At 37.2% G+C, this 24,220-nt stretch overlaps 3 protein-coding genes and 1 long non-coding RNA gene across 5 annotated transcripts; 1 reads left to right on the top strand and 3 right to left on the bottom strand.

Moving 5' to 3' along the window:
- Positions 1-426: 426 nt before the first annotated feature.
- vopp1a (VOPP1 WW domain binding protein a) lies at positions 427-5,873 on the bottom strand. Of its 2 annotated transcripts, none has more exons than XM_089131315.1 (5): positions 5,615-5,873; positions 4,932-4,990; positions 4,163-4,240; positions 3,845-3,942; positions 427-3,774 (listed from the first exon to the last, which is right to left on the bottom strand). In XM_089131315.1, exons 1-5 carry the CDS (start codon positions 5,657-5,659, stop codon positions 3,602-3,604), a joined length of 453 nt encoding a protein of 150 aa, XP_088987441.1. In that variant the 5' UTR covers positions 5,660-5,873; the 3' UTR covers positions 427-3,601. The 2 variants fall into 2 exon arrangements, with proteins under 2 accessions (XP_088987441.1, XP_039533592.1); XM_039677658.2 differs by having other exon boundaries at positions 3,845-3,978; positions 5,615-5,866.
- A 2,274-nt stretch (positions 5,874-8,147) lies between these two features.
- On the bottom strand, positions 8,148-12,872 carry gorasp1a (golgi reassembly stacking protein 1a). The gene is made up of 9 exons (XM_039677711.2): positions 12,694-12,872; positions 11,941-12,021; positions 11,328-11,531; positions 11,151-11,237; positions 10,908-11,038; positions 10,669-10,810; positions 10,193-10,280; positions 9,971-10,111; positions 8,148-9,887 (listed from the first exon to the last, which is right to left on the bottom strand). The coding sequence occupies exons 1-9, from the start codon at positions 12,754-12,756 to the stop codon at positions 9,415-9,417; spliced, it is 1,410 nt and encodes a 469-aa protein (XP_039533645.2). The 5' UTR covers positions 12,757-12,872; the 3' UTR covers positions 8,148-9,414.
- Positions 12,873-14,060: 1,188 nt separating this feature from the next.
- On the bottom strand, positions 14,061-20,772 carry csrnp1a (cysteine and serine rich nuclear protein 1a). Its single transcript, XM_039677334.2, has 5 exons — positions 20,484-20,772; positions 17,985-18,171; positions 17,042-17,304; positions 16,546-16,842; positions 14,061-15,606 (listed from the first exon to the last, which is right to left on the bottom strand). Exons 1-5 carry the CDS (start codon positions 20,535-20,537, stop codon positions 14,788-14,790), a joined length of 1,620 nt encoding a protein of 539 aa, XP_039533268.1. The 5' UTR covers positions 20,538-20,772; the 3' UTR covers positions 14,061-14,787.
- A 1,322-nt stretch (positions 20,773-22,094) lies between these two features.
- Positions 22,095-23,529, top strand: LOC120482281 (uncharacterized). The gene is made up of 3 exons (XR_005623440.2): positions 22,095-22,287; positions 22,663-22,762; positions 23,295-23,529. It is a non-coding gene; the product is annotated as an uncharacterized LOC120482281 (long non-coding RNA).
- Positions 23,530-24,220: the final 691 nt, after the last annotated feature.

Here is a 24,220-nt window from a genome sequence, read left to right on the forward strand (position 1 = left end):
CATTTGTAGTATCATACATTTCACACTCTGTCTGTTCTCAGAGCTCTCTTTATATTGTGAGCTTTGAAAGTCTAGAGGCTGAACACATCCACATTCTGGACTGTGGATTCGGTTGTGCTCAAACTTTTATGAAGTATGCATAATAAATAAGTGAGAGGAGATGAAGGTCAAACAAAGTTTGTCCTCACAGGAAACTTGAAGCACATTTCATTCATTCTTTTTCCGTTACTCCCATGCACCTGAAAACAACCTAAATGCTGCTGTACCTTGTAATATGAGAAAAAGAAAAAAAATGTATAGCGGAACTTGATTTGATCCATCAGGAATTGATTGGATGTTTGTGGTTTGCTATTTCTGTGATGTCATGTGTGAGTGACAGGTTGTCCCGCCCTCGCGCCAGTAAACGACATGAAGAGAAGAGACATCGCTGCAAGTTATTTTAATTAAAGATGAGGGCACTTGAATTAAAAGAAAGTATGAGCACAGATAAATCATTTATAATAGATGAGTGATTTTATTATTGGAGATATGTTTCACATTTCAAGGAAAAAAAATGTTGACTAACAAATTCTTTCCAGTGGGCTATTTTATTGAAAACATTCCATTTTAATAATTCAGTGCTTGCCAAACACAAGTTACCTGCATTTTTGAAAAGGTTTTGTTTGTCAACTCTGTTACTTACTGTCAACAGTTACTCTACCTTGGTAACAGTGTTTGTAACAGAATTGACAATTTTAAACTTTTAAAGGGGTGATGAACTGAGAAATCAAATTTTCCTTGAGCTTTTGACATCTAAGAGGTTATCATATTATAAGAATATCCTGTAAGTTTCAGAACTGAAAACGTCCTTGTTAGTCCAATATAAGCTTTTATTGACACCACCAGCCACAGCAAACGACTCGGGAACTATGACGTCAAAAGGTGATGACAACCTGGATCAAATACAGAATATTGTGTAGTGCCTGGTTGTAGAAGACAGTCGCTGCATAAGCTTCCTCTGGATTCACTAGTTTTAATGACATCCCACTCCATCGTTCGCTTCATTTCACTGAGGATTGTTTTGTAAACAAGACTGGATTTGCAGACAGATTAAGAGTAAAGAGTGCTGTGCTGTCTGGATCTGACAGGAATTGTGCAACACACGGACTCTGGGTCGAACATGTGGGCGAATCATTCCGGTTGCCATTTTACAACATTGAACGTTTTCAAAACTGTTTCCCCCACGTACACCGACGAGGTAAGTTGAAAAACTCATTATAATATGCAAAACTGTTATCCACTCGTAGCAGTGTGCGTTTACTTCCAAGTCTTCAGTGAGAGATGCCCATAAAACCCGAGCCTTTCTGAGCTGGTCTCGAAGCTAGGGTAGAAAATAGCTTATTAGTTATTCAATTTTATATTTTTGAATGCAAAAACCAAGAGAACGTCATAAGTTCACCTCAGAAAACAATATAATAAAATTTAAAAAGCCACTTCATGACCCCTTTAAGCCAAAAACTCCACTTGCTAACATAAATGCTAAGAGCACGTAGCACTGATGAAATCTTGATAAAAAGCCTTCTAAACAAACTACTGTGATCAGTGATAAATTCTGATAAATTCCTTTTGATATTGTGGTAACTGTTGATGTTTTACAAAATAACTCGGTGTAAGAATATTTTCTCAGAGAGACATCAATTTAAAGCAAAGTATGGTACAGTAACAGAATTGACTCAAGATATACGGACGATAAAAGTTATTGGACTATTTAATGTTGTAAAATATGAAAATTACTATTCAGGGCTTTTATAAATGAAATGTTACCAAAAGAAAAGTAAAATAAAATATTTTGTTTACACAATGATACATGATGGGCAAAATCACAAGAAAATATGATTTTTAGCAATATAAGACCCTTTTTTCAGAAAATGTTATATATTGTTATGGCCTGTAACATCTTGTGATCCATAATTAGCTAACTAAAATAATTAAAAATATAACCATTTGAAAAAATCAGAAAAAATAATGACTTTGGACACCAAATGTACCTGCAATAATAGAATCACTCAGATACTGCAATATTCCATGAAATAAACTAAGGACAGCAACCCCTGTCCTTGACCTGTCCCCAAACAGACCAAAAGGAACAAATGAGATGGGGTGGTTTCCGTCATTTAGCGGCATTCTCAAGGCTTTTGCACATAATTATTGTTTGCTGTGGAATAAAACATATCAAATAGTGATTTAGACTTAAAGTTTCATGAAGACAGATCTGATACTGCTGCCTCCCCTCAGAAGAGACTGCTTCAGGATATACAGTTTCGTCACAGGAAGGACTTTTAGCATAACTTCAGTAATGTGCTGATTTCTTGAAACTGAATGACATGGCCCTGAATCAATAACTGTCTCAGATGGAATCAAACACGAGCTGCTCAGATGTGACCATACAGAACACAGTGTTCTTTGCCATAGTTTTTTCTTTGTCCTTTTGTTTCAACTTAAATGTCCTCAGATGCATTTTTTGTAAGATTTCCCTGGGGTTCAAAACTGAGCCCACTCAGCTCTGTGGGGCAGTATTTAGGTTACCAGTGTGAGTTCTGTCTCCCTCACCAGTTCATTACGGTGCAGACAGACATGAGGGTTTCCAGTGCCTTGAAAATTCTTATTACATCCTTTTCCAAACAAGACAAATTTGATGGAATGTTTAATATATCATCGTAACGAGATATAAACTGATGTTGGCGTGTGTTCCTTTACAAAGGTAAGTACTAGTAAAGAGGAAGAAGAAACTGGAGATTACTTTGCAGCGCCACCTTGTGGTGGAAATGAAGGGTTACTAATGTAACGTAAGCTGTAAGCATAAAAAATCTTGTATTTTTATGTATCAAAAAATATTAAAAATAAAAAATTAAATATCACACAAAAATGTTTAAAATATAAAGTAATAAATATAATACATAATAAATATGTTTAATAATAACTAATTAAAAACAAATGTATACATTTATTATTAAGTAATTATAATAGGCTAAATAATATACTGTATGTAAAATAAGCAAAGATATAAATGTTTTAAAATGCCAATTTTATTAGGGTGATGAGTTTATTAGGGTTATGGGTGATGAAAAAATAGATTTCAGTCAATAACATTTATACTGTATAATGTCCGCTATGTATGAAGAAATAAAATGTTTGATACTTTTAGAGCCCTCTATTTTTAAGTATTTATCTTTTTTTAATACAATTTAGTAAAATAATAAGCAGTTTTTGAGGCCGTTGTCATATATATATATATATATATATATATATATATATACCTTTGTCTCATCTTTTATGATAGAAAGATGGAGGCATTTCAATGTCTCTATATTTTTTTTTGTTTTTTGTACTCTTAGATCAGTTCCAGTTTGTAAGTTTGTTTCCTTCAGTCATGCCTGAGTTTTTGAGCTGCTTTTCTTTCTTTCTTTCTTTCTTTCTTTCTTTCTTTCTTTCTTTCTTTCTTTCTTTCTTTCTTTCTTTCTTTCTTTCTTTCTTTCTTTCTTTCTTTCACAGACTTTAAGAATGAGTAAGAAAAAGTCACTGATGATCTATAGTTTTGTTCCTCAGGACTGTGTTGTTCTGTTTATTTCTTCTGTGAGTCCTGCATGGCCTGATCATAGGGAGGAGGAGGCTGGTTGTACGGCAGGGCTGAATACACTGCAGTCATGTGACTGGGGTGGGTCTGCACTGGGTAGACAGTGGAAATGACCGCAGTCTCTGAGTCTCCATAACTGTGAAAGCCAGTCTGACGCAGTCCTGCCAACACACACAGCGGATCAAACCACATGACCGGTGTTTGCAGGACAAGGGCATACAGAGAGATTACCTGGTGACATGATGGGGTGTCTGGTGAAGGCCACGTTAAAATCAGGTTCCCCAGGTGGAGGATAAGGGTGGACACGTCTGCGAATGAAGTACCCAGTACTGCAGCAGCACAAAATGCCAATTATCAGCAACAGCCTAAGGACCAATTAAAAACACATGAAGTGTTGCGTTCCGGAAGGGTAGTGAATATCATCCCACATTGAGAAGATCCCTGGATCTCTGATACTTTACATAGGACAAACGGTTTGGAAAATGGATGGACCATCTGACCCACGTTTTTTAAACAAAAAACAAAAAAACCCTTGTAGAAATAACTCACCAGAAAAACCATATTCTCTGAGCAGAAAGGACTCGAACGCAGCATTGTGTGCCACAGCAGTCCTCGTATGTCTTGCATCTAAAGACAGACACAGTAAAGACATTTACAATGTTACAAAATATTTCTAAAAATAAATGCTGTTCTTTTGAACTTTGTAGTAATCAAAGAATCCTGAATAAATGGTTTCCATAAAAAAATAAGCAGCTCAACTTTTTTCAAAATTGATAATAGTAAGAAATGTTTCACCAAATCAGAATATTAGAATGATTTCTGAAGGCTCGTATATTTAATATAAATATGTGTGCGTGTGTGTGTAGAAACTTGATGATGAATGTGGTGTTTTGAACTGAATATAATGAAGGAGCATTTGCGTTTGGTGTGAAGACTGAACTGTTTGTACCTCACCTCCTGTGGCGCATGTCAGTGGTTGGGTATATGGGACCACTTGTGATAAATTGCTCTTATTGAAACTAGTAAAGGGGGTGGGGGGTTTCTGAGCTGAGGAATTCTCTTTTATTCAATGTGCATCTGAATTAATCCTTTAACCGATGTTCTGTTGAAACTATTAAGAAAGGGGTGAGGATAGTAACGGGTCCTGCTTCTTGTTTCTGTCATTAAAACCACAACTGCTCATTTTAACACAGACACACACACACACACATATATAAAATATATTTTAAAATTAGCAGTTGTGGTTTTAATGACAGAAACAAGAAACAGGACCCTTTACTCTTTTATGTTATTGTTATATATATAATACTACACTTACATGAAGTATACTGGATAATCTCCTTCAAAGTACCAACAGTCCTTTTTTTCAGCAAGTGTCTGCAAAAGATTTTGTTTAGTTTTTAAAGTAACGTCACGTATGTGCAAAAGTGATTGACTCTAAACTGTTTCAATAGTCATGGATGGGCATGGTAAACATGCCAGTTGCAGCTAACAAAGTCATTCTGAAAAGAGATATAATATCAACTGTGTGAAATCAGACCATTTCAGACATACTTTTGTATTGGCTCTACTATCATTTTGTCTTGTTTGCAAAATACGGAAACTACTGGCCCATTTTACCTGACATCACTGTTTATAAAACCAACACAATGAGCCACCAAAATAACATATGACATTTTCGGGAACCTTTGTTGTGTCCTATTTTAACATAATGGTCATTTTTTGTGACAGTCTTACACTGCATCTGACACCATAGTTCAAGGAAAATAAACTACAAAGAGCTTCTTGTCTGAGTCCTGGATAAGAACAATAAACAATCTTTTGTGCTAGATAGACACAGCGTGTCTGTGTGTGGAATTGTAAGATATTTGTGTCATAGACTGAGATACAAGAGATACACGACAAGAAAATGCTCATCAAAGTCTAGTTCAAAACTAACATGTTTTTGGTTACTCTTTTGAAAAAAAAATAATAATAATTTAATGAAATGCCGCAACTCACCTCAGCAAATAAAAGTGTGAAGAGGAGGCCGTATAGTTGTCGCATTCTGTAGGCTATTCAGGCCTCACAGCGCGAGATCAGCCTGTTGCATGCGTCTTACCTCAAGACCCGGTCGAGATGCTCGTGGTTTGATGGTGGTTTGTTGATCCACATGTCCTGGATTGGAACATTATTAGACTCCCATGCAGCGCTCGTGCAGTGGCATCGCAGTTCCCCATTATACAGTGAGGACTGGAGGATGAGAAGGATGACATCACATGACTACATCACAAAGACACGCTTGTCCCGCTCTCCTTTACAAAATGAATCACTATTTTCACAAGTCACCTAAACTAAACTTCTTAATGATTACACTTCTAATAGCTATTATTAGTTCTGTCAAATGATATATATTAAACAATATCTTTTGCATTTCTAAACCAAACAACGTCTAACTCGGCACCGCACTTTACTAGTGCCCGTAGCAGACACCTGCCAAGTTTGAAATCCATCGGACTAATGGTTCGAGAGATATTCGATTAAAGATGAACTGAACTGAAAAATATCGACGTTGAAAACGTGTTGTTTATGACAATTAAAAGTAAATTACACTAAACATTTTTTTAAAAATATATATTAATATAGCTTTTTTAAGCAACGCAAAATTGCGCTTGTTAGCGCTGGCAGTTCCGATGACATCACTGGCATGGTAGGACCCGCGGAGCGCCATAGACAACAGCTGTAGGTCCTGTATACACAGACGAAAATGCGCGCTTTTAACGGCATGGATTACGCATTTGAGCCCGTGAGGGACAGGCCGGTAGTGTCTGACTACCACCACATGGAGGACGATCAGTTTCAGGCTTCATTTGCAGTACAGGATCGTTTGTGGGAAAGTGACTGTGGGCGCGAGCGCTGTGGAGCATAGACACTGAACGGAGACGATCTGTTGCAGAGAGGTCAACATGGACATTTATTGATCGGCGAAAAATGCATCACCATGCACCGTTCATTTCGGATGCTGTTCGGTGAGAGAAACGTGTTGAAGGAGGCTATGCTGACTCTAATGGATGTCCTAGCTGAGACGCTGGACCGCCCCATAAGTAGCAGGGTATTTTACGAATAGGTGACGGCTGGGCTAACTTGTTACACTTTTCTCAGATTGTTTAGATTAACAGCGTACTGGCAGTTCACTCTATGGGCGAGGGTGCATTTAGGAAGGAGAAAATCCCATCCTTTACAGTGAACTATACATCAGGGATCTTTTCCCCCTCACCCGAATATCAAGGATTCGAGTAACGTTAACGTGATGCATTGAACTTGTAACTTGTGTAAATAAAACATTTCGTGCATTGTCAGACGTTTTATGTACTCATTGACGGAAGTACACATCTCTAAATAGTGTGTCGCTAAAAAATATGTTTCCTCAGCCATGTCAGCTAGCCTCAGACTGTTTACAAGCTACGGCTGTTCTGCTGGTGCGGGTAGGCAACGGAGTGGCTTACCATGCCAGTGACGTAGTCGAACGTTGAAATCCAACATGGCGGCGCCCGTGTAACAAAAACAACACTTTCAATGTACCATTTTATCCCTTTTAACAAATTCTGCCATTTTAAAAATTGTACCAATGAGAATAAATAAAATACATCTGTTATATCACCTTTTCTCAAATTTCAGTTCAGTTCATTTTTAACAGACAGACACACAGACTTGTAATTTATGGATTAGTTTAACACATTCATTTATGTAATATGAAAAATTAAAATTCTGTCATCATTTACTCACCTTTCAAGTGAGTTCAAACATGTATGATGTTCTTTCTTCAATGGAACACAAGTTATTTTGAGAAATGTTTTTTGATTTTCATTTCGGAAGTTTTACCTTTCACCATATTTAGATATATCGAAATCGTATTCCATTGCGATTTCCCGTATATCTAAATATGTTTAGTGAGGTAAAACTTCCAAAATCTCAGTGTAAACAATGCGTGACTTAGATGCAGGAGAAATCACTTCCGGCGTACAGTTGGACACGGTTCGGTTCAGTTCAGTTGGACATCTGATTCAGATCAGTTTGACATAGCTGTTAACAAGAGGTAAAAACTACATAAATACCATTCGTTTTCTCACACAAACCGCTCGTTTCGTGTCTTAGGCCATCAGTGTGTACTTATGTTCACGAGTCATTAAATCATGTTTAATTTTGACTTCTCTGTGCATGCTCTTTGAGGTGGACCCTCTTAACCTGCATTATATGACTGACAGACAACAACGGTTTGACCAAAAAATGTCAAAATTGAAAATACTGTGGAAACAAAGACACCCACATCTTGGATGCCCTTGAGGTAAGCTAAAACATATCAAAAATTAATTTCAAAGTGAACTATCCCTTTAATCTTTACCTCCAATAACTTGGGTCATAACTGATAACATGTAATCAGGATTACAAAATCACTTTCCATTTTAAAATACTCGTAATCAGAGTAGTGACATGTTATGTCAAAAACCTACACCAAATTAAGCTAAAAAAAAAAAAACTTGCCACAAAAAAAAAGATCATTCGGATCTTTTATTGCAGTGTATGGTTGCAGTGTTTTTCACTGGTATTTTCTCAGAAACCCAAAGAATATAGTTTGTGTAGGTACAGTAGTGTTTACTTAAATCTTCTCTCAATCATCTTTAGCATTGCTATACAAAAATATACAAATTTGTGTTCACACTCTAGGAAGAACAGATATTCTTTTGAGTCAAAAGGGTCAAAACGTTCTCTCTTCACCCTTGTTAAGTACATCAGAAATCACTTTCCCTGTATAGACACACATAAAGTCTCTTTTCAAAGCTGAAACTTTTATAAAGTACAACAATGAATTTAAGATGATCAAAGAGTATAATTTAGATCTCCCCATCATCAAACAGAAAGTCCTGGCCTTGGTATGACACTATTCTTAAAAGTTGCAGTAATGACTATACTCAATCATAATACCACAGATATTCTATTGGCATTTATACAATAACTGTATTTGCATAGATTAATAAATGACCAGTCACAAGTAAACTGAACTAGTCCAAAAAAAGTGAAAAGCACATTCTACTGTAGGAACATTTCACTAGTGTTTTCAAAGTATAAATAAAATATTACTATATCCAAGTTGCAAACATTTCAATTAAATATTTGGTGAAAAGATTATAAAATCACATCCAAATAATTTCAAAACTCTAATTAGCAAACCTTAACAAATACAAAACCCTTGTCCACTATTACAAATTTGTACTTAGGCTAACAAACATTCCCACAACACAGAAAGAAAGAAAGAACAAGAAAGAATAAAAAACCAAACAGGTTGCCGAGCTTTAAAAAGTTAAAATGTAACAACGTAGCCAAAATATTGTAATACATTTTCTAGACAAAAATAGTCTATTTTTTGTCTCAGTACTCTTAAGATCCACTGCGTATATTCTGACATTAGCTCTACATAATCTACACTGAGTTCATTTTAACTCAACAATCTATGAGTGTCTTTGTAGTAGCTAAATAAATACTACAAATATTTAAAAAGTTTTGGTTGCTACCTTTTGTGAATTTAAATCACAATTTTAATCAAGCTGAATAAAACGGTTTCAACGTAGAAACAAAAAAATGATCTTCTACACAATTTAAAATCCTGACCTAAAGCCTAAAATCAACATGACTACTAACACGGAAAAAAAAAAAAAGGAAAGTAATTTGGACACAACCATTCAAGTCCAGGACCATTAAAAAACACGCAACCAGTGATTGTTGAGCAACTGCGTAAACAAGATACAAGGTACTTGATAGTGACACTACTGAAGAGCAGCTTCATCTTTGACATCTCCACTATGAGAATCAAAAGACATCAGGTCAGAAGAAACGGCCTCTGCTTTGCCCTCAGACCAGCTGCTCTTCGGAAACTGTGGCTCATCAGAAAAACCCTGATTGACATCATCAGTTTCTGAGGGGAAAATTGCGGACTCGTTGGTCTGCATGGGATATTCTGCAGGCAAAGCAGATGACTCGAGATGAAGGGCGGCGGGATCAATGAGCAGGGAAGAGATGTCTATAGGAGGCACGGAAGATTCGAGAGATGGGATTGAAGAATTCATCAAAGAAGCCATGTCTGTTGGCATGCTATGATCGAGAGGTTGATTTGGGAGAGGAGGGTGTGATACAGAAAAGGGAGGAGAAACATCTGAAGGTGGTGTAATAGAGGAACTGAAATCCTCTGTAATTTTCTCTTCAGGGTCACGACAAGGAAACTGTCGGTCTTGAAGCTCCTCTGCAAAAAGAAACACATTTTTGCCCATGTTACAATCTCACCAAATGAATTCTGTTCACCTAAAATGAGCAAAGCTGACTCACCAACACCCGATACGTCAACGTCCTCTCGGACAGCTAGGGATGTATTTGTCATATCAATGGAAGAAGTGGATAGATCCAGTCGATCTGCCATGTCTGATACTTGTGAATTCATCATGACCACTTCTGACTGATCCGAGAAACCTAGAAGAACCATTGCTTTGATGCATTCGAATGTATTTTCATGATTCACGTTCTACAGAAGTGTTAGATGAAGAACCTTACCAGGATCCATGACTCTCTGAATGGGAGGTGGCAGTGGGGTTTCAAGATCCAAGCCACTCATTGACTGACCAGACCCCATTAAGGACACCTGAGAAAATCAGTTTCAGTTACACTGTTCTCACCAAAAAAAACAAATGTGAAGCAAATGTATGAATGTTGTTTAACCGATTTGTGCACATGCACAAACTATTTAAAAGGATATTTCAACCAAAAGCATGTTGCAATGGTATTATTATTATATAATTAAATATGATCACAAAGTTTGGCCAAATTGTACTTCCTACAAACAAACCTGGATTTTTTTTTTAACTGCAATTACAATTTTTAAAAACAATTTCAAATCCTGCAGCCCTACGTGCTTCTGTAAGATATCTTTGTTGAAAGTCAATGGGGTCCAATTATGTTTTGGACCCCACTTACTGGGTGAAATATCCCTTTAAATAATATGACTATACTGCAGTCTTGTGAAAATCTACCTCAGTAAATCCGTTTGTAGGAAATTCTTGCTCTGGTGTCCCTGCCACAGGAGAAGCTTTTGCACTGATTTTTTCCGATTTTGGGCTGTCAGGTTGTGCTGGGATTCGGTGCAGGTAGCCATATCCAATGCCACAGCCAAGACTACAAAGGGTTAGGCAGTTATCTGAATTATTTCCTCATAATAATGGCTTGGTCAAGAATTCATTACATATCATATCATCAGTAACAGGGTTATTACCTGCCTTCTCCCCCCCAGGCACCATTTGGTGTGACAATCACCTCCCTGCATTTATTGGTTTCTGTATTGTAGACCAGCAACTTCAATGGTTTTCCCTCATGGGCTTCAATTAGGGAGAAGAAATCCTCTGACTGTTGGGAAATCAAAACATTGCTTGATTGTACATGTAGTGGTCACATTATGAAATAAAAGTTTTTTTTCTCAAATGCATGTGGCTAGAACTTATAATAATTCACGTCTTACATCTTGCAGAACCTGGTCAGCTCCAACAATGAAGTCTGAATACTCCTGAAGTCCAGCCAGTGCTGCTGGTGAATTTGGTTCCACATCCTAAAACCAGAGGGTGCAAAATACTTAAACAAAAAGCCTAAATATTTAAAGAAATGCATGGATTACCTATTAAAAGCAAAGACAACTTACCAGAACATGCCAAACATTTTCATTGGCTCCTTGAAAGCTACAGAAGCGGACACTGGCTCCCAGAAGTCCTTGACCACCCCACATGTTGCTGGGAACCACCTCCAATTCCCGGATCCTCATGGTCTTTGTACTATACACTTCCATCTTTACTGGTTTCTCCACATTAGCCTTGAGGAGGTCCTTCAGCAAATCATTCTCCTGATTCTGTTCAGACAGCATATGACCAATTATAATCCAAGTAACAGTGACTACATTTACAGTACATGAAAATAATTTCTGATTAACAACCATTTTCTGGTTAAGTCTTTATTTCAACTAAGACATGCACTTTTGTTTTCTTTTGAGGATATACTGGAGATGAAGTGTATATTGTAAATAAGATGTTTACATCATGATATGCTAATGCCATACCGGTCTTATACAGTCATAGTCTGTATGTCATCAACACTAAGACCTGCTCAGTTTACATCCAAAAGAGATTTCTAGAATATTTGCTTCATTTATATGATACATGCACAATAACAATACAAACAACAACATATTACATATAACAACATACAACCAGAAAACCTTGAAAATCATTTGCTAGTTATTATTACAAATACAAACTTACAAGACGATTATTGCCAATGGATATGATGAAATCAAAAAATGGCTCCAAACCAGCTTTCGCTGCAGGTGAGTCCTGTTGAATCTGTAAAGGAATTGGAGTAAATCACTGCAGAGCACAAATTCTATTTAGATCTATGGAGTCTTTGATTTTCAAATGCATTAATTGACGCTGCACGCATTATTGTGCACTGGAAAGATTAATAACATCCACCGTATAGTATACAATCTAATGAATATCTGTGAAAATATATGACGTGTTAATATAAATATTACGTAACGTTAATGCCCCTCTCCCCCAGCGGGTTCAATGACGTGGCGGCTACGAAGCTCTTGGATCACTGACCACGAAACTAGAACTAAAGCACATAACGTTACAAACTAATAAAATGCGTGTACTACAGACTGAAAATATAACGTGTGAACATAATGCGAGATATCGCAAATGTTATACTTATACAAGAAGGAGTTTTCGGAGCTGTCCTGTAGCACAACACAACCTGCCGTTACCTGACAGTTGCCACTTTGCAAGCACTTTACAAACCTTGAAAAAGCTTTCCTAGTTGTTAAAATCGTCTGACACAGTTATTTATTTATCAAATAATTAAAAATAAATATGAACGTACACGCTGTTTTCTCTCAATGCATATCTGTCAAAGGCTAAAGTAATGCGGACATGATAACTTCATCAAAGCATAGCTAGCATGCAAAGCTGCTCGCTGGCGTACGCAAAGTCAGCTGAATTTAAGCAATTTACCCCATGGACGTGAAATCCTTCTGTCCCCCCCTCAGGTGCACCACTGCTCTGTGTTAAACCCATTGCTGTAGAGGGTTTCGATGTTTTGCAATGTTATGTTTAGCTCTCTGAAAAAAAGCAACCCAGACAGATTACTCATCGCATCGTGGCCATGTTGTCCTTTTAGGCAGGCGAGAGCAATCGAACATGATGGCAACGATCAAAGGATTTTACTAGCTCGGAACCTTTTCAGGTGCTCGGAATTCACGTTCTCTATTTGTAATACTTTATACTTGTCAGCTGAAACGTTCTTTAAACTAAACACGCACACCCACCAAAGCATTATTTTTTTTAAAGGATTATCACCTAAAGTAAAGAAAGGTGATTTAAGCAATTTTGAGCGTGGCATCATGGTTGTTGCCAGATGGGCCAGTCACAGTCGGATTATTTCACAAACTGCTCAATTACTGTGATTTTCACGCACAACCATTTCTAGGGTTTACAAAGAATGGTGTGAAAAGGGAAAAACATCCAGTATGCAGCAGTCCTGTGGACAAAATGCCTTGTTGATGCTAGAGGTCAGAGGAGAATGCGGGCCGACTGATTCAAGCTGATAGAAGAGCGACTTTGACTGAAATAACCACTCGTTACAACCGAGGTATGCAGCAAAGCATTTGTGAAGCCACAACACGCACAACATTGAGGCGGATGGGCTATAACAGCAGAAGACCCCAAGGGGTACCACTCATCTCCACTACAAATAGGAAAAAGAGGCTACAATTTGCAAGAACTCACCAAAATTGGACAGTTGAAGACTGGAAAAATGTTGTCTGGTCTGATGAGTCTCGATTTCTGTTGAGACATTCAGATGGTAGAGTCAGAATTTGGCGTAAACAGAATGAGGACATGGATCCATCATGCCTTGTTACCACTGTGCAGGCTGGTGGTGGTGGTGTAATGGTGTGGGGGATGTTTTCTTGACACACTTTAGGCCAGCAGGATAATGCACCATGTCACAAAGCTTGAATAATTTCAAATTGTTTTCTTGAACATGACAATGAGTTCACTGTACTAAAGTGGCCCCCACAGTCACCAGATCTCGCAATGGAGCATCTTTGGGATGTGGTGGACGGGAGCCCTGGATGTGCATCCCACATATCTCCATCAACTGCAAGATGCTATCCTATCAATATGGGCCAACTTCTAAATAATGCTTTTTAGCACATTGTTGAATCAATGCCACGTAGAATTAAGGCAGTTCTGAAGGCGAAAGAGGGTCAAACACAGTATTAGTACGGTTTTCCTAATAATCCTTTAGGTGAGAGTATATATATAATTAATTTTCATTAATTTGGAGATTGGCTGTGAAATGATTACATTATAAAATATATTAAAAACAGTTTTTTTTAATGCCGATTCATCGTGATCAAATACATTTATTCCACAGAAAAGAAAAATAGACAAAAACATTAATTTAAGTAAACACAGAGTAGGCATGAATTTCTTTATATATTACAAGTCATTTTTTTAAATGAAAAATACTAAGGCAAGCTGGTCTTTGAAATGAAAGACATATACATGAAATATGAAAATGGCATTTTGATGTTTATAACAGCTAACTCATTTGAAACACTTACAAATGCATTTACTACACAAAAAAACTTGATCACTTAAAGCAAAACACATTTGAGAAATAAATATGAATAGACTTTTATAGGTAAACATTTAACAGTAAAACATTCCTTCCTGGAATGGGATTCTTTTGCGACCTTATAAAAAAATGTAATTAAGCCATTAGTTTATGAAGTGTAAATATAAAATCTGACCTGAAGTTAATGTACAAACTCTCCAAGACTTTTGGCAACAAAGTATCCTCTTGCAATTGACTTATAACTCAACTGAGTGGTTTTAACTGTATTGACACTGTAGTCATGAATGGTATATTCAGACTATTAAGATCATAAAATATATTTCTAAGGAATATCCTTAAATTCAGAAAATATTTACACTTTATCTCAGAGTAAATTACATTAAATTATACTGTACAATTGTAAATGAACAAGGCTCATTCATCTTTAAAACATCAGTAAAAATACTGTGCTGCTCTGATCCCTGTTAAGAAATTCCTACAAGAGACTCCAAAAGATTGACTCCCGAGTCCTCAATTTGAGTGGGACTGAGACAACGGGGGAACTGGAGGTGTGAGCTGTAGTAGTCCATATGACTGCACTCTTGACTGTGGCTTGGACGGTCACCATACTCATGAAAAGTGTCAAAAAAGACCAGGTAAGGGTCTGAAGAAAGACTGAGGTCCATGTAACAGTTTGCGGTGTGATCCGGAGATGCAGAAGGTGTATTGGGGATGTCGAAGGTGTCGTTTACACATTCCATTGTGGCCTGATTAGCATTTTCATCCAGATACTCCAATTGAGATGTACTGATTCTACTTTCCTTTGTGGATGTGCCACCAGCAGCTTCTGTGGACAAATCATAATCTTTAACATATGGACATCCCTTCCCATCTGAATCAGAAAAACCGAGTATGTGAGTGAGTCCAGTGTCATCCCCGGTCATTGTGGGTTTCTCAGAGGAAGGCCTTGCGTCTGTCTCAGAGTCCAGACTCAGAGAAGAAGAGCAGGAGTAGTCAGTCATGTCAGTGCTCCAGCTGTTGTCTCCCTGCCTGCAGAGCTCTGAACTCAGGTGGAATGAGGGAGAGTCTTTTTCGACTGGAAATGTAATGGTTCTGTTCCTCGCCAATAGTTGTTGCTCTGTGGCGATCCCTCTGTTATCGTTGAGCAGTCTCTTTTCCAGCTCCAGCTTCATGTGTGTGTGGATATAGTGGCTCCGTACACGACTGGAGTTAAACTCGATTCGGCCTGCAGGATTCCCACAGCATTCCTTTGAACATCCACAAGGAAAGTTGGAGCGATCCATCTGTTAACAGATTATGTATTTATAATAATTATATATATATAAAAACAATACGGAAGCATAACTACTTGCTGTCCATATGATATTTGCTGTCCATCAATATTTCAATGAGATTAGATGGAGGGTTTTTCAGACTTTTAAGAATTTGGGATTTTTAATAGTATTTTTTTAAAGAAATTAATACTTTTATTCAGCAAGGATGTATTAAAGTGATCAAAAGTGACAGTAAATACATTTATAATGGTTCAAAAGATTTCTATATCTATATAGATTTCTATATTTCTTAAAATAAAAGAATCTTTCATCTAAAAAGATTTTTAAATAAAATCTTTAGAACTTTTTATTCTTCAAAACATCCTGAAAAAAGTATAATGTAATTATAAAAAATATCAAGCAGCACAACTGTTTTCAACATTGATATAAGAAATGTTTTTTGAGCATCAAATCAGCATATCAGCATATCCGAAAGATTTCTGAAGGATCATGTGACACTGAAGAATGGAGTAATGATGCTGAAAATTCAGCTTTGCCATCTAAATAAATAACATTTTAGAATATGTTCAAATAGAAAACGGTAAAACGGTAATTTTAAATTTAAATTCTAATAATATTTCTTAATATTACAGTTTCATAGTATTTTTGATAAAAGGAAGCCTTGACTTCTTTCATAAACATTTACAAAAATTTTCCGACCCTAAACATATCTGAGCAATGCTATCAAAGTTCATTGCATAGCTCTATTGTCTTACTGTTTGTTAAAAATGGTCTCACTTAGGGCTATTTTTCATCTGAAACTAAATTTATACATAAATAAAATATAGCTGAGAGCTCCAATAAATCTCCTGAGCAATGAAAAATCATTTGAGCAACAAAATATCAATAAAACAAAGGCGCTATCATTAATGAAAAACTGAAAACAATAATTTATTTATATATTATTACTTGGCACTTGATGCCAGCCTGGCTGCATGCGCAGGTCTCCGGCTCACAGAAGCCTTGGCAGTGACATCCACAGTCTTCCCTCCACCGCCGCAGCTCCTGCAGCTGCCTCTTCTCCTCTCGGTCGATCCGCACAACTCCTGCTGCTCTCAATAACGCACGTCTGCGTTTGGAAGAGTAAGGACGGAGGGATCCCATATCCTTGAGCTCAGTACTACTGAGATCCTCATCTTCATCTGGGACGTCATTCACTGCTAAGCTGGCTGCTTCTGTCACTGTGAGAGTCCCACTACTTATCAGCTATAATTAAAAAAGAGAAGATAACGTATAAAGAGAGCCTAAAAAGAACTTCACACTCACATACGTGTGTGTATATATATTCATATATATATAGGCCTCCTCTTGTGCTGATTGGTAGATTATTTGAACATGTTCCCTTTGAACTTTGCTAATACAACATCATATATTGTTTCTGAATATTGAAAAGTAACCGACTCACCTTCTGCCTCAAGGCCTCCAGCCTCTCCTCTTGGTGTCGCTTGCGGACTCTCTCCATTCGCAAGCGCTGCTGCTCCTCCGCGTGATCCGCCAGGGTGAACTGCTGACGGTCAGTGTGCCGTCTAACCATGCCGAGTGTGCAGCCACCGTGGCTGGGCACGCTGCTGAACCCTTGACAGCGCTGGAAGAGGAACACTGTAACCAGGCCAAACCGAACAGTGCCTTTGGATTGAGTATCTTTTGTCTTCTTCAGGATGGATGAAACTGAAAGTAAAGAAACAAAACGTGTTCATTATTAATTATCTTCTGGTGGCTGTGACTGTTGCAGCTGCCACTAGATGGCAGCCGAGTCAGATCTGTCAACAAGTAAACTAAACTCAACAATAATGAAATAATCAAACGGTGTTCTAAAAAGTTCTAAAAAGAAAAACTTGCTTCAAAAATGTAAAGTTAAAATCGTCATTCTTTATTTGCAATGCCAGTTTCACTCTCTGAACGAGGATAATGGGGTGAGGTTGTGCGTCAGATGTGTTTGCACTGTAGCAGCCCTTAGTAAATCAACTTTATTTGCAGCACTTGTAGTTTTCACTGTGAATCAACAATGAAAAACAGTGATCCAGGCATGTCCAGGCACACAGACAGACAACATAATCTCAGAGAACTACCTGAAAAGGAAACGGCGAAACTGATTATGGCTTGATATTTCGTGTGTTTACTTTGAGGTTTGTGGGTTTAAAATGACTTGGGATGATGACTGTGCACAACATATTTTGATAAACAGTGTTACAACTGTATGTTTCTCTTCTTATCTAGTGCACTGCACAATAATGCTGAGGTCAGATAACAAGACACCTCCTAATGTGTTTAAACACACTGGAGGGGACAACTGTTGGTTTACAATACATGATTTTTTTAAAAATGCACAGTTACTATGCATGACTCACTTGGTATGGGATGGCTTGAAGAGAAAGAAGTAAAAGGCCCAAAGTCCACACTATCACTTTGGGGGCTGTCTTCATCAGAGTCCCATTCAGAGTGTGATGAGGGGGATGAGGAAGAATAAATGGCATCCTCATCTGGGAAAACATGTTTTCTCTTTAAACCCACACGCTGCAATGTAGCCATGGCGATCTGTCAAATTATAATGGAGAAATTAAAGCATAATATTACAAATAGGTCATAAAATGAGCTATCATGTCACATTTTTTGGTGTTAGTATATCAAGTCTGAAAATAGAATTTGATTGATGTTGATTGATAACCATTAGCAAACAAATCCTAAGCGGCAGAAACTGGACACCTTTCTCTTGTTCAGGCCGGTTCCAAAGATTCACATCTTCACTCTAAACGCAAGCCTGTTTAGCAGGTTTCCCAATATATATATATAAAAAAAAATTGGCACAAACCACTACCACAAGCACAGCTTTCTCAGGCAAATTGTCATTGTTTTTAATCATATTATGCAAAGTGTATGCAAGCATAAGTGTGCATTATGCAAGCAATGATAAGAGGGAATCAATAGTTCCTTCAAACTCACTCTGGAGTCATTAACATCAGATGTTTTGAGTACTTCAAGAACTAAATGTTAAAACATTCAGCTCAGCTTAACTGCATGACCAAATTTGTAAACCAATACTGGTTTTTATTGCAGAATCACATAAACATAATTATGATAGCAATTGGCAAGATCCACTTCAAAGAATGCATTTACAAGTACAAGCTTTGTGCAAAAGGAGACAAAAGAGGAAACGTAACACAAATCGCACATCTACTGAAGTTTTTCTGCTTGAGTGGGTGTGCAATGGAAAAAAAGCATACACACAGAGAACTCTGTGTACCTCGAATAACAGAACAACACTACCTCACACCACAGGACGGAGCAATCTGCATCACAGATCACCTGGTTCTTGTTCCAAGTAAAATCCAGTCAAGCCCAACCCACACAAATGGCTCCTGTGCTAAACAGTATGTGCCCCTGTGTATCCTGGACAACCTTAACTTTCTCTCACACCTCTTTCACACAGGTCTGGCTTTCTTTGAATAGTGTGTAAACACCTGCACTGTAATCCCAGATGCAACAGTCAACCGTGTAAAAGGTTATAACTGCATGAGATAAATTACACTTTGTGTTGCACATAATTGTCAAAATGATTTTTTGTTCCATACATTATGTGTGCAGGACTTTCATATTTAATTGCATAGCAAATTATAGGCTACCAAAAGAAAAGCAGCATCAACTGGTGTGGTGACGCATGATTTACTCCTTCATCCAGCTGTGAATAAAGTGATACAACACCTAAAAGTGTGCAGACACCAAGTCCATTCATTTATGCATTATCTGTGAAAAGTATGTGGTGCGGGTGTGTGTGTTTATGTAGTGTAGGAGTAAGACATGAGGGCAGCTGATTACAAGAACATTGGCCTAAGATACAATAACAAACAAAAGCCACAACTTTTCACTGAAAGCTAAACAGAATCTATAATATCTTGGACTGGCAGTGTTATTTGGCCAGACTACAACTATATACAAATGTACATGTGAATGTTAGAATTTCTCCCTACATGTAAACAGAAGGAGGAGGTGGTTTGTCGACTGTGAAAGGGGAAAGTAGTAGACAGCTGTCAGGTGGAAAAATAGGTTACAGCAAACCAAAACAACCAGACAGTTTCTCACCTCTACACAATGTAAAGCAGGGGGAACACAAGTAAAGTTTTACACAAATTTGTCATGGGTGCTGTTTTAGCTACATCTGTGTCCTTCGAAGGAAACATTAAGTTTACCTTAAACTAGTAGAGCTATACTACTTTAAGGTAAACATAATATTACTTTTTTACAGGCTAAGGAACACACATATTGATAGATAATTTAGTCAAAGTGTCCTACCGTAAGCTAAAGTAGTCAAAACCTTTCTAACTTCTTTTCTCTTCAATTATGAGGATGATTCCGTGACTTGCAGGTGCATATTTTCTGTCAAGCCGATCATTATCTTTAATATAATCCATGTTGCGCGCAATTGCACTAAATGTTGTTCAAACATCAGATATATATAAAAAAAAAGTATTATTCTAATGTAGAAAACAGCTGCGTTTTGTGCCCACTTTCGACATTTTAAGCACAAACGTAAATAGAAAATTGAAAGTCTAAGCAAAGCGCCTGTTTAAATGGCTAGAGTTAATATAATATGCAACTGTTTTTCGCACACGAGCACTTTCATTCTACAGCTGGTGAACTTCCGTAGCGGACTTTCTCGCGGTCGCGCTTATTTATTCAGGAATGTGTGACCACATCAAAACACGATAACAATAAAATATACGTTCCAAGGTAATATTGATTCGCGTAGCAGACAAATTGTAGCCTTGAATATTGAATTCACATTTTATGCAAACTATTGTGTTTCACGCTGCGAGAGATCTAAGGCACCTTGAACAAAAACAAACACTCACCCAGTAATTATGTATCTGTGTATCATGAGTGGAAGAGACAACCATACGAGGCATGAAAACGATCCCCTTTCTTAGTCCTCGATGCACGTACAGTACAGTGAAATCAGCTGTTGGTGAATTTGTGTTCGTCAGTGGAAACCTCCCCCACACTGCCTGACGTAAACAGTAACATGAGGACAAAAACAGCACTCATTACGCTCAGCGCGTGTGCACACAGACTCACTGGCGGAGTCATACTCGATGGAACTGGCAAACTTGTCAATGACGAAAACCTGCAGAAGCCGACGCCAATTCATTCCGCGGCCCACCACACGAGTACTGGATGTCCTTAATTTGGTTGTGTGAAACACATAACTCACACAGGGCCAAAAAAAAAAAAAAGGCATCTAAGATATATTTTGAAATATCAAAATGTTTTAGATTGAGAGGATAGAGAGTGGATAGATAGACCGTTCTTAGAACATAAAATAATTTTGTCAAAGGTTTTGAACACTTTAAAATTGAGGAAGTCAATGTTTTGTGTCGTATTCTAAGTAGGCCTAAATGGACACTGTGATCGAAAAGCATATGACAGTAAATATTATGTAATGACATGAAAGTAGCGATTCACTTTAAGATAAGTATTGATTCTTTTTAAAAAGTAGTGATGCACTTTAAGATAAGTATCAATTCTTTTTAAAAAGTAGTGATTCAATTTATGATAAAGGGATAGTTCACTTTGAAATTAATTTTTGATATTTTTTACCTTACCACAAGGTTTTACCTGTTTTCCTTACCTCAAAACTTCCTTAATCTCTGAAACAGAAGAGTGACGTAGCGCAAGCGATCACTTGCGGCGCATGCGCATACCAAAGCGCCTGTGCCGTCAGATCAGTTGTTTGTCATCGCTGTGGTAGCACGAGGTAACAACGATATAAATACTGTTCGTTTTCTCACATAAACCGCTCGTTTCGTGTCTTAGGCCATCAATGTGTACTTACTTACATTTACAAGTCATTCAATCATGTTTAATTTACGGTTTGACCGAAAAATATCAAAATTGAAAATACTGTGGAAACAAAGACACCTAGTGCTACATCTTAGATGCCCTTGAGGTAAGCTAAAACATATCAAAAAATATCGATTCACTTAAAAAAAAAAAAAAAGCAATTCTTTTTGGAAAAGTAGTGATTCATTTTAAGAAAAGTAGCGATTCACTTTTTGAAAAGTAGCAATTCACTTTAAGAAAAGTAGCAATTCACATTGAGAAAAGTAACGTTAGCGATTCTTTTGGGAAAGTAACAAATCATTTAAAGAAAATTTGTGATTCCTTTAATGAAAAGTAGCGAATAATTTAATGAAAAGTAGCAATTCTTTTAATGAAAAGTGGTCATTCTTTTTAAGAAAGTATCGCTTCATTTTAGGGAAAGTATCGATTCATATTTAGAAAAGTAACAACTTGCCCCCAGACTGACATTTACAAGAAATTGCCTTAATGCCACAGAAAACACATGTTAGGTACTGAGTTATGTATTTTTACTTTCCCCTTTCTTTCTTATTTTTATTTAGCCTGATGCTTTCTGCAAATAGATTAATGGATCTTCTCTATTATTTTCTCTAATTAAGTCTATGCTGATGAAGAAAAGAATGACAGTACAGGGGTCAGACAAAAGGCAGAGCAGAAAAAACATAAAGACTTCTGCTTCAGCCACTCAGCCAATCACTAGAGAAACTCTCCCTGGATACCAAAGAGCCTCTCCATGGCAATGACACTGTGAAACATCCATCACAGGAGACCTGGGCATCATGGATTCAGAGGCAGATGGTAACATATCTCTACCCTTTCTTTCTTTCTTTCTTCTCCTCGCACACACATAACACTAACTGTATCACCTCAATGATTTCCCATCTGTTTGGTAGTGAAACCACAGGGCACATATCACCCGTCAAACCCCCTTTCTTAGCTGGTGCTAAGACAGACGTACAATAGAAACACAGACGCTTAGAAAGCAGGTTAAAACATTTTGACTATACACTAGGGAATGAGCTTTCAAACATCCATATGATGAAGGGTTCAATGTTTTGTATGAAAAATATTGCGGTTATTAACTATTCTGAGAATTAACATAAAACAACAGTATTGAGAGAATGACCACAAGTGGAGAATGTGATTTATACTAAAAGCTGTGTTTCTGCCCAGACTATTTTAGTGCGTACGACAGACATCACACAACATAAGAAAATCAATTCACACCATGGACCATATACTATGCAGAGTTAACGTGGAGAGAAGGCAATAGGTTAGTACCTCACAAACTGTACATCTGAGCGTAATACACTGAAAAAAATAGGAGTAAATCTGACGATTTCTCGCTCCAATGATATATGAGTATGTATCCCCAGCTAATAGTCTGTAATACTAATAATACATCATCATCCAAAGTTCCAATAGATAGTCTCATATAATGAATGGGCAGTGAGTCAGAACTGTCAGATTCTATTATTGAGTTGTTTCACATTTCATTTTGTGATAATAGCCAGAGTTTATACATCAAAATTATTATTTTATTTAGTTTTCATTGAATTCATTTTTTAAAATTCTCAATTCTTAAATTTAAGTCTCTTCTAAAACAATTGTCAAAAACTGAAGTTATCATCATTGGAATCATTTTCCTGTTATATGCTGTCACAATCTGTTATACAATCACAATCTTATTTTTTCAAACTGTGTCAACATATGCTATTTTTTTTAAGTGAATCTCAATCTATCCCCCTTTCACTGAGGCAATCAGCTGTTGTGTAATAGTTAACCTACATTTCCCCCTCTCTCAGGTTGCTGCCACTAGCACTTGTGGCCCACTTTCTGTGTGAAGTGAAGAAGTGGCCTACATACAAGGAGATTCTGACAAACTTTACAAAGCTGTCGGCACAAAAAGCTCTGGCCTAATTTCTCACCCTTCACTGAATTCAGTCCAATAAAGCCACATATATATGCTCATCTCTGCTATCATGGTGGTAGTATATGAGAACACAGTGCTTTTGGACTTCATAACCTTAATTCAGCATGTAATTCTAGGTAGCACATTTCCATAGCTATTATTTGTTTATGACTTGAGGCAATGGAGAGTTAAAGACCTCTAATCAAATGACTGATAAATACATGTTGGATCTAGATCCAAGTTTAAATTCACAATGCAAATCTAATGGCAGTGCCTTTGTGTTTGGCCATTTAAGCAGCAACAGCTATGGATCTGTTTTACTGGCGTATATCTATCCATCTGAATAGACAGGCTGAACTCTTCAAGACTCTTTGTTTGCACTTTTACTTGTGTTGCCATGACAATGTGGTGCACCAGGTGTGTCCTAATCTGCAACTCTACAGGGTATGGAAAGGGTATGGAAAACAAGCTTACATTGCTTTGTATTTTATATTTTTTAACTATGGGTTTTCAGGTTTATGGGGGACTAGACTGTATCCCCAATAATTATTATAATGTACAATCTGATTATTCTATCTCCCTATACTAACCCCTAAACCTACCCATCCTACCCAGAAAACTTTCTGCATTTTTACATTTTCAGAAAACATCACTTAGTTTAATTTATAAGCTGCTTTCCTTATGGGGTCCAAAAATGTCCCCAAGGACATGGATTTCGGAAATTGGCATCTTTATAAGGGACATTCTGTCCCTATAATGTAGGGTATACCTGAACCACCCACCCACACACACACACACACACACACATAGACAATTTGT

This window comes from Pimephales promelas, chromosome 5 (genome assembly GCF_988280905.1).
Source record: "Pimephales promelas chromosome 5, fPimPro1.hap1.1, whole genome shotgun sequence".
Taxonomy (NCBI): domain Eukaryota; kingdom Metazoa; phylum Chordata; class Actinopteri; order Cypriniformes; family Leuciscidae; genus Pimephales; species Pimephales promelas.

What these genes read in the sequence shown, in the direction of transcription:
- vopp1a (XM_039677658.2), bottom strand. Translation starts at nt 5,659, where the DNA reads ATGCGACAACTATACGGCCTCCTCTTCACACTTTTATTTGCTGAG. An exon ending in GATTATCCAGTATACTTCAT is followed by an intron (nt 4,241 to 4,931) that starts GTAAGTGTAGTA and finishes GTCTGTCTTTAG; the next exon opens with ATGCAAGACATACGAGGACT. An exon ending in ACACCCCATCATGTCACCAG is followed by an intron (nt 3,775 to 3,844) that starts GTAATCTCTCTG and finishes GTGTGTTGGCAG; the next exon opens with GACTGCGTCAGACTGGCTTT.
- gorasp1a (XM_039677711.2), bottom strand. Translation starts at nt 12,756, where the DNA reads ATGGGTTTAACACAGAGCAGTGGTGCACCTGAGGGGGGGACAGAAGGA. An exon ending in CTGACCAGGTTCTGCAAGAT is followed by an intron (nt 11,039 to 11,150) that starts GTAAGACGTGAA and finishes ATTTCCCAACAG; the next exon opens with TCAGAGGATTTCTTCTCCCT. An exon ending in GCCTGGGGGGGAGAAGGCAG is followed by an intron (nt 10,811 to 10,907) that starts GTAATAACCCTG and finishes AACCCTTTGTAG; the next exon opens with TCTTGGCTGTGGCATTGGAT.
- csrnp1a (XM_039677334.2), bottom strand. Translation starts at nt 20,537, where the DNA reads ATGCCTCGTATGGTTGTCTCTTCCACTCATGATACACAGATACATAAT. An exon ending in CACAGATACATAATTACTGG is followed by an intron (nt 18,172 to 20,483) that starts GTGAGTGTTTGT and finishes ATAATTTGACAG; the next exon opens with ATCGCCATGGCTACATTGCA. An exon ending in TGGAGGCCTTGAGGCAGAAG is followed by an intron (nt 16,843 to 17,041) that starts GTGAGTCGGTTA and finishes TTTTAATTATAG; the next exon opens with CTGATAAGTAGTGGGACTCT.